The sequence below is a fragment of the Mizuhopecten yessoensis genome, unplaced genomic scaffold, assembly GCF_002113885.1.
Source record: "Mizuhopecten yessoensis strain PY_sf001 unplaced genomic scaffold, ASM211388v2 scaffold2125, whole genome shotgun sequence".
Classification (NCBI taxonomy): domain Eukaryota; kingdom Metazoa; phylum Mollusca; class Bivalvia; order Pectinida; family Pectinidae; genus Mizuhopecten; species Mizuhopecten yessoensis.
Window position 1 is genome coordinate 77,593 of NW_018404390.1, and position 10,143 is coordinate 87,735.

General features: G+C 39.5%; 1 protein-coding gene across 1 annotated transcript in view; it reads left to right on the top strand.

Annotated features, from left to right (window-relative positions):
* The window catches only part of LOC110445236 (protein-associating with the carboxyl-terminal domain of ezrin-like), a 28,193-nt gene that overhangs the window by 6,368 nt on the left and 11,682 nt on the right, over window positions 1–10,143 (top strand). The window contains exons 8-12 of the mRNA XM_021489739.1: window positions 1,746–1,945; window positions 2,276–2,416; window positions 3,954–4,096; window positions 6,033–6,148; window positions 8,501–9,261. Of these exons, the coding sequence (XP_021345414.1) occupies window positions 1,746–1,945; window positions 2,276–2,416; window positions 3,954–4,096; window positions 6,033–6,148; window positions 8,501–9,261 (1,361 nt within the window). The remainder of the gene's footprint in view (window positions 1–1,745; window positions 1,946–2,275; window positions 2,417–3,953; window positions 4,097–6,032; window positions 6,149–8,500; window positions 9,262–10,143) is intronic.

Below are 10,143 nucleotides of genomic sequence, written 5' to 3' on the forward strand. Positions count from 1 at the left end.
CCCTGTCTGATTGTGGTACTGACCCTGTCTGATTGTGGTCAGTCCCCGTCTGATTGTGGTCAGTCACTGTCTGATTGTGGTACTGACCCTGTCTGATTGTGGTCAGTCCCTGTCTGATTTAGGTACTGACCCTGTCTGATTGTGGTCAGTCTCTGTCTGATTGTGGTCAGTCCCTTTTTGATTGTGGTACTGACCCTGTCTGATTGTGGTCACTCCCTGTCTGATTGTGGTACTGACCCTGTCTGAGTGTGGTACTGACCCTGTCTGATTGTGGTCAGCCCCTGTCTGATTGTGGTACTGACCTTGTGTGATTGTGGTCAGTCTCTGTCTGATTGTGGTCAGTCCCTTTTTGATTGTGGTACTGCCCCTGTCTGATTGTGGTCAGTCCCCGTCTGATTGTGGTCAGTCCCTGTCTGATTGTGGGACTGACCCTGTCTGATTGTGGTACTTACCCTGTCTGATTGCGGTCAGTCCCCGTCTGATTGTGGTCAGTCCCTGTCTGATTGTGGTCAGTCCCTTTTTGATTGTGGTACTGCCCCTGTCTGATTTTGGTCAGTCCCTGTCTGATTGTGGTCAGTCCCTATCTGATTGTGGTACTGACCCTGTCTGATTGGGGTACTGACCCTGTCTGATTGTGGTCAGCCCCTGTCTGATTGTGGTACTGACCTTGTGTGATTGTGGTCAGTCTCTGTCTGATTGTGGTCAGTCCCTTTGTGATTGTGGTACTGACCCTGTCTGATTGTGGTACTTACCCTGTCTGATTGCGGTCAGTCCCCGTCTGATTGTGGTCAGTCACTGTCTGATTGTGGTGCTGACCCTGTCTGATTGTGGTACTGACCCTCTCTGATTGTGGTCAGTCCCTGTTTGATTGTTGTACTGACCCTGTCTGATTGTGGTACTGACACTGTCTGATTGTGGTTCTGACCCTGTCTGATTGTGGTACTGTCCCTGTCTGATTGTGGTACTTACCCTGTCTGATTGCGGTCAGTCCCCGTCTGATTGTGGTCAGTCCCTGTCTGATTTAGGTACTGACCCTGTCTGATTGGGGTCAGTCCCTGTCTGATTTTGGTACTGACCCTGTCTGATTGTGGTCAGTCCCCGTCTGATTGTGGTCAGTCCCTGTCTGATTGTGGTCAGTCCCTGTTTGATTGTAGTACTGACCCTGTCTGATTGTGGTCAGTCACTGGCTGATTGTGGTACTGACCCAGTCTGATTGTGGTAATTATATATAAGCCCTTTGGTGCAATGTGTTTGATCAGTTCTACTTGTACAGTAATTGTTTAAGTCCCAAATGCAAGTTTCACAATATTGTTAAGCTAATTATAACCTTTGATTGAAGTTGTGATAGAATCAAATGAGATTGTGTTAAATTCCACTGTGCAACACTTGTGGTAATCTGATCTCTACTGGGGTTGTTATAAAGTTATGTTTTGAATAAAGTAAGCTCCAATTTACATGTACTGTGTATGTCACCATGTGGTTATAAAGGTAAACTATCTAATCGAGTTGTCACTGTGATTATGATGAGCTCACAAGTTTATATACAGTTACACATTATTTTAACTTGTGTGGCAGATGTAGTTACACATAGGATTACAGTCTCCTTCTAGCTTCGAGCTGAAGGGAGTTATCCTGTAGCTAAGTGGTAGAGCCTACATCTAGAAAGTCTGGGGTCGCAGATTTGATCCCCGATGGAAGCACACTACTCTTTTTCCTGTAACACTTGAATTTGTGGTTGATTTCAGATGCCAAGCGCCAGACTCCTAAAACAGGGGAGGTTGCTCCTCTATTCAGTGTGTCCACCTACAGGACCTACATGATCCCCGAGATTTACCGCGTGTTCCATTGTCATGACTACCACATACGGATGACCCTCCTCACCTACTTTCCACACTACATAGATCTGTTTGAGAAGGAAAACCTTGAAGAAACCATTTTACCACAGGTAGCGTTGCTAATCACCAATCAGTGTGGTGAACTTAGATAAGAATCTATGTCTGAACTCGATTGCAGCAATTTTGGTTGTCAATGATGCAGACTGACCCACTTTCTTTCTCCGCCTAGTGTGGTATATGTTGCTGTGCAATAAGCTCTCTTACAAGGGGAACTTGGCCTTGCATTTCATCTGATAAGTTATAGTTGTGAAACTGAAAATGTGACAATATACAAGGTAATATAAAGATGAAATGTGAAAGGAAAAAATATTGATACAAAAAGAGACGGAAATCATTGCTGACTAGATCTTTAATTTGGCTGGCATTTTGTGTAATTTTAGGTTTTATTGGGACTACGAGATACAAATGAAGATCTTGCTGCTCTCAGTCTGCGAAGTCTTGCTGAACTTGTACCATTACTCGGACGCCAGATGGTGATTGGTGGAAAAGCCAAAACCTACTTTAAAAAAGGCATGCCAAAGGTACAATGTTGTTCTAACTAAGGCTTGGTGATAGACAGACCAGTATACTTGTTCTCATAGCTCTCACTACTTAAACACCAGTCAGAAACCATCCATACCGGTAATTAGATAGCAAACCTTGCTCTGATTGGTAGGCAGTTGCTGCACAATAATTAAATCAAATAGGACTGATTCTGAAACTTGGTCAATATTCATATCATACTGAGACAAAGGCTAAGTTAATTAAAAGTTGAACAAAGTCTGTACAGTCGAACCTCGTTATCTCCAACTCTTATAACTCCAAGACCCCGTTTATCTCGAAGTATCTCTCCGGTCCCGACCAAATCTCTTCTTTATCTTAGTAAATAAAACTCTGATAAATCGAACCCTGAAAACTCGAGAAACTCATATGAACATATTTCGTGAGTAGACTAGCATGAAATCGGTAAAAATAATTTACTATAAAGCTTAAGACTGTAAAGTGTGCGGACTGTCAAAACCACGTTCTTCATAAGAAAAAACAAAACTTCGTCAATGTTGATCAACGGTATTCTGTACTTACTGCAATTTCGTTTAATGATTTGTACACCCAAACTGACGACAGTCCAAACCAGAAAATTGGTCACAAAGCATGATCATGCATAAAAGAGTTCCACAGTTAAAATCACAACATAGGACAGCTTCACGGGTTCGTGTTTTTACAGGAGCCAGTTTGGCTTTGAAAGTCAATCTAGAGATTTTAAGAACAATACGATAATTGCTGTTGATTACATCAAGTTGAGGGGGTGTCAGGTGTCACATTTGGCTTTTATGAATCAATGTGTTACATGTACGATATAATCTGTTTGTGTGTGTTTTCATTTAAAGAATCAACTATGCGTACGTTCCATTACAGTGATTTGTTTCAGACTTGCGCACTTTCATTTCCGCATCGTAAAGTACGAGCTCGGAGACAGCGGGATATTTCTATGTTAAATGTAACACTTCAGAGGTAAAACTTGACGGAATCGCAAATATAAATTTAGACCTAGAAAGACTTTGCCAAGACTAGCCAAATACACATTTAATTACTAGGCCCGTCCATATTTCATAACGAATTCGCAATATGGTCCAACCGTTTTCATCGCATTAAACGAAAGTAACGGTACGTTTTTCGGGGAAAAAATGCTCTCTTTTTGTAAGCGTGTTTATTATAAAATAACATACATGTATGTGTCCTATTGATTACGTATATCAACCATCAATTGATTATAAACATTGGCTATTAGTACAAATCAACGACTGCTAGTGTCATGTCCAAACAGGACATTTCATACCAAATATATAAGCCCGCTTAACTGGAACACTCGGATAACTCGAAGTTTTCCTACGACCCCGTCGACTTCGAGATAATGAGGTTCGACTGTATATGGCATTGGATGGATGTATATTGGTCCAACTCTGCCGGAGGCTTGTTGATCATTTAGCTTAGAACAGAAATTTGAAATCTAGACTGTCATGATTAGTGACAGTTTAACCTGCAGTGGTGTGCTTACAGAACATAATTATTTCTTTGTAGTCTGTAAAGAAACAACATCAGCAAAGTAATGGAGATCCAGTATTCAGCTCTATTGATAACATAACAGGCACAAAGGAGGGCGTGTTCAGCTCCGTCAATGATGTGATGGGAAAACCACTCCTCAAGGATCTGGCCAGACTCAGGTAACAAGTCTGGTGTTCACATCTTAATCTGCTTCCTCATGTAAAAATGTCAGGTGTTATACATTGTAATCAGCTTCGTCAGGTAACAATATCTGGTGTTTTACATTGTAATTAGCTTTGATTTCCTCGGGTAACAATGTCTGTGGTTTTACATTGTAATCAGCTTCCTCAGGTAACAATATCTGGTGTTTTACATTGTAATTAGCCTCCTCAGGTAACAATGTCAGGTGTTTTACATTGTAATTAACCCCCGCAGGTAACAATGTCAGGTGTTTTACATTGTAATTAGCCTCCTCAGGTATCAAAATCTGGTGTTTTACATTGTAATTAGCCTCCTCAGGTATCAAAATCTGGTGTTTTACATTGTAATTAGTCTCCTCATGTAACAATATCGGGTGTTTTACATTGTAACTAGCTTCCTCAGGTAACAATGTCAGGTGTTTTACATTGGTAAATATTTACATTATACAATGACAGGGTAAGCAAAACCTGCACATACATTATTGGCCTACTGCTATCTCATTGACTTGGTCAATATTTAATTTTTGTCTTCTAGTGAAATCTGTCGGTAATCAATAAACAACAGAAAAAAAATGTTTTGGTAGTGTAAGATAAATTGATTTTCTGTTTTCATGATTTGAAAATATGTACAAAAGGGAGGCAATTGCCAATTTTTTTTTTAAGTCATGAAGGATATATTAAATTGATATATTCTTTCAGCTTAATTTGGTCCAGTACAGTACTAGTATGTTTTCTACTTTCACCACTTTCAAGGAACGGTTCTCAACTTTACTGAGTAACACAGTACAACATTTAGACATTATCTACATTGTTATAAGAAAGTGATACAGTACATTTCACCTAATATCACGTCTGTTAATGTCACTTTTCGGTTATTATCATGTTTTTTTGATGCACCGTTTTTCCTGCTGTATAATCTATGCAATTCAATTCTTTTATTATCACCTGATTTTATGTCGATTTCTCTTAATATCACTTTATTTTGGCCACTGTCACAAAAAAAATACAGGTAAATGGTGGTGATATTTCATGATAAATGCCCTGGGGACCTTCTGTCACACCCCGGACGCATTATGTAAACAATGCCTCGGCCTAACAGAGTATTTTTTACACCTGGCCATGGCTGACTGTCAAACAATAGGTTACGCCTGGCTGACTGTTAAACAATAGGTTGACTTACATACTTGTTAACATGATATTCACCTGTGGTTGGGGGAACTAGGACAGTCTAACATCTGTAAACTTTTCTAATGCTAAGTGTGATGTATTCTTTCAACTAATTATAACATGTGTACTATCTTCGATTACACACTTGCAGCAAATATCTGAGGAAATTAACCTATAAAAAGATGTTACTAGCGAAAGAACAGTATATATATCAAGATAGAGCCACATCACTTAGGCATTTGACTAAGTTCACTTCCGGTTTTGAGGGCTGAAAAACATCAGAAAATATGTATTCTGTTTATGTCATGTTTCTGTTAATATCACGTTTTTCTCTGACAAATGGAAAGTGATATTAAGAGAAATCTACTGTATAACATTTTAATAAAGGGAGAAAATCAGTAGTATTCATTATCCTCGTAAAGTAGTCGGGGTATAACTCAGTATAGTGTTTTACATTATGATAAAGGGAGATAATCAGTAGTATTCGTTATCCTCGTAGTCGGGCTATAACTCAGTAGTGTTTTACATTATGACGATGAGAGGTAATCCGGTAGTGTATACCATTGTGTATGGAGATCATGCTGTAATTGGGAACATTTTGAAAAGGGAATGTAATTTACCGGTACAAGTTTGTAAATATTATAATATTGGAGGTAATTCTTATATTTTGAAGTGATTAGATATTAAAGGGATGTTTTCCAGTGGTGTTTTAGAAGTATATTAGGAGATATTTTTATAATTCTTTCAGTAAAAGTTACACAGTTGCTGCAAGAGAAAGCGAAGCTGAAAGTAAAAGAAAAGCAAGAGAACAAAGACAGCAGGAGGCAATGCTGAAGAAGGAAAAACGAAGACAGGAAAGACAGAGTATTTAAATTATTCCCCCATCCACATCAAACTGATAACTCTCACTCCTTAGACACAAAATGAAGAATAAGAAATAAATTTCCCAACCAACATCAGCCTCATTTAAACAAATATAAGATAAAATAATAAATTGATTCCTTGCCTTATAATCACCCTGACAGTTTTTATTCCTCATTCATGCAGAAGACATCAACCTGATAATTCTCATACTAAGTTAGACAAGAAAGATAGTATTTCTGTGTACGGTAAACTGTATAGCTTTACTGTGTACGGTAAACTGTATAGCTTTACTGTGTACGGTATACTGTATAGCTTTACTGTGTACGGTACTATACTGTATAGCTTTACTGTGTACGGTCTACTGTATAGCTTTACTGTGTACGGTAAGCTGTATAGCTTTACTGTGTACGGTATACTGTATGGCTTTACTGTGTACGGTAAACTGTATAGCTTGACTGTGTACGGTATACTGTATAGCTTTGCTGTGTACGGTATACTGTATAGCTTTATTGTGTACGGTATACTGTATAGCTTTACGGTGTACGGTATACTGTATAGCTTTACTGTGTACGGTATACTGTATGGCTTTACTGTGTACGGTAAACTGTATGGCTTTACTGTGTACGGTAAACTGTATAGCTTTACTGTGTACGGTATACTGTATAGCTTTACTTTGCATAGGTTTGATATATTATGTTCCCTATAAAAATTGTGAAACATCTGATAGAAAATTTGTTGGAACTCTTAATTGTAAGCAGTGTGGTGTGAAATGAATTCAAACCTGAACATTCGTTCCAGGAAACAATCTGTTGAAGTGTCACCATGTCAAATTAAATTTATGTGATTGAGCCATTATGGTCCTAGCTTACCTTCCAAGGAAATTTCATAAAATGGGGCCTTTGTTGTTAAAAAAAGTTATTTTTTGTGCGATGCTGAAATGTTTTTTTAGCTCACCTGCCCAAAGGGCATGTGAGCTTATGCCATGGTGTGGCGTCTGGCGTCCGTCAACTTTTCCTTAAAATTGCTACTAGTCATAAACGACTGAGCAGGGGAAGGGGAACTTATTTTGTATAAATGGTGGGTCTGGCCCCCCTGGGGGCTGAGGGGCGGGGCTCAATAGGGGAAATATAGCAAATTATTTAAAATCCTTCTTCTTCTGAAGGAATGAAAGCATTTGTTCCATATTTGGTCTGAAGCATCCTTGGCTGAAGGGGAACCAATTTTTTATAAACCGTGGGTCTGGCCCCCGAGGGACCTGAGGGGCGGGGCCCAATAGGGAACACATAGCAAATTCTTTAAAATCCTTCTTCTTCTGTAGGAATGAAAGGATTTGTTCCATATTTGGTGATAGGTCTGAAGCATCCTTGGGAGAAGGGGAACCAATTTTGTATGGGTCTGGCCCCCCAGGGGCCTGAGGGACGGGGGCCAAAAGGGGGCAATTGGGCTATATTGATTTAAGCGACTTCTTCTGTAGAATTATGCCATGGATCGATATCAATCATATTTGGTCAGAAGCATTCATGGGAGACAGGGATTCAAAATTGTACAAATGGTGGGTGTGACCCCCTAGGGTGATAAGGGGCGGGGCCAAAAAAGGTTTATTACTTGGAAATGGTTGAGATCCCTGCGGTATAACCATATATACGATTGTGGAGTATAAAGAGAAGAATGCTTGGCATAAAGTGACAAAAGAAGTCATGGTATTAGAATAGACCCTGGGGTCTGACCGAACCCCTAGGAACCTAGTTTCTGAGTCACAGCTTGGAAACAGTTGAGACCCCCACTCTATAACCATGCATGTATACAATTGCTGAGTATAAAGAGAGGAATGCACATATGCTTCCAGGATGACCTTGGGGTCTGCCCCACCCTTGCAGACTTAACCACTGGGTCATGACTTTGAAACGATTGAGATCCCCTCCCCAAGACTATAAATACAAATGCTGAACAAAAAGAGACGAATGCAGTCATGATATTAGAATTGATCCTGGGGTGTGACCACACCCCTAGGGACCTAGTTTCTGAGTCACAGTTTTGAAACAGTTGAGATCCCCACCCCATAACCATACATTTAATTGCTGAGCATGAAAAATATAATACAGACATACTACAAGAATTGCATTGGGGTCTGGCATATTCCCTTGGATCTCATTTGGAGAATATTTTGCCATGATTGCTTAGATATCCAGGTGAGCGATACAGGTCATCTGTACTTGTCTTAGGAAACCTCTATTCTACATAGATTTGGAAGAGACAGCATATAAATTACATGTATACTGCAATATATATAAATATGACTGTTCTCATCAGCGAGTGGTGCAGTGTTTTAAAGGTGAAGCGTTTGTATTGCAGTGAAGGCTGAGAAGATTGCGCTGAGTGAAGGTGACGAGATTGTGGCATATAGTGGTGAAGATGTTATTGAAGTACACACACCCAAGTTAACAGAGGGAGACTCGCACACCGACGGAGATATAGCCCACTCAGGTGATAGTCTGGACGACGAGGTCTCTCATGATCTTGATCCTGAGGACTGGACTGGCTGGGATGAGAGCAATGAGGATGAATTTGATGGAGATGATAAGGAATTTAATCAATTTGACTCTGAACCTGTGTTAAATGATCGGGGGACCAAACCTGTGATAAATGATCGGGGGACAGAACACAGGTCAGCTGTGGTCGACACAGTGGACTGGGATTCTGATTGGACAGCAACTGATAAAACTCATGAAGACAGTAGTGGTTCTGATACAACATATAATCCTAGAAACAACCTCAAAAACAATTTGTCAAAAACGGGAAAGTCATCGTCTGCTCTATCCTTAAAATCTGGAAAGAAGCCCAAACCAAAAACGAACACCTCAGCACTTGGTTCTGAGTATATAATGGAGATCGAAGTGAAGAAGATACAGGCAGAAAAGGAAGTGATTGATTTCTTTGCAGATATGACTCCAGATATAACCAGTACATCTATTACTGCTGTTAAAGAGCCCACTACAGCTGCTTCAGTTGTCAAGGAAACCGAATCAGCTGCTACAGTTGTCAAGGAGACTGATGACAAGAGCAAGACCACACCAACAATAAGCTTGAAGTACACTGTTACAGAAACAGAGGATGTAAGTATCCTGATTCCACTCTACCACCTCTACTGTAGATGTGAGTACGATGTTTCCTACTGTAAAGAACCGTTACCCATTTACTGTAAATTATATATATATATGAAAATGCAGGTCATCTGCAGTTGCCTATGGTACCTACCGTAAAAACCCATGTAATTTGCGCACCTGTGTAATTTGCGCAGGTACTTTTTGAGGCTGAAAATCGGGAAAAAAGCTTCTACTCGAATATTTTGCGCACCCAAAAATCTGAAAAAAACCCGATGTTCATGCTCCGAAAATCGATCTCTGAATATTTTTTTTTAAATGTAATTCTTATGATTTTTTTTTTATTGATGAGAAATGATATAAAAAACAAAAAAGAAACTACGTAAAATGTGTTATCTGATCACACATGACACACACGTGTGCGCATATCGGCATACATCAATTCATTTTAGCAATATATATAAAACATTTACATTGCTTACAAAAATATATCAATTAATAAGTAATTCAATGTTTAGTAACCGCTGGTGAAAGACATAATTAGATACCTTTTATTGATCATAATTACGATCAGTGAGAAGGGCTCATCATGGCGGCTTGGGTATCGTCACTTCAAACCAGGTCATGTCACAGTTCAGTTTGGCCACGGAATTCGATTACCTAAGTCCGTGGTTTGGCGATATTTTTTGGCCACACAATTTTTACCTACTGTAAAATTAACACTATATCTGTGATTACCCGTTAACAATAGCTCTACTAATTGAAATGATTTGCAGTCGCGATCGATGGACCGTGTTGTTGTTTTCTTCACTCACCAACACGTGGCATGAATTACGAAGCCCTACTGCCTTGTCATAACTACAGACTGATTTGACTGATAAGGGATTATAAAAA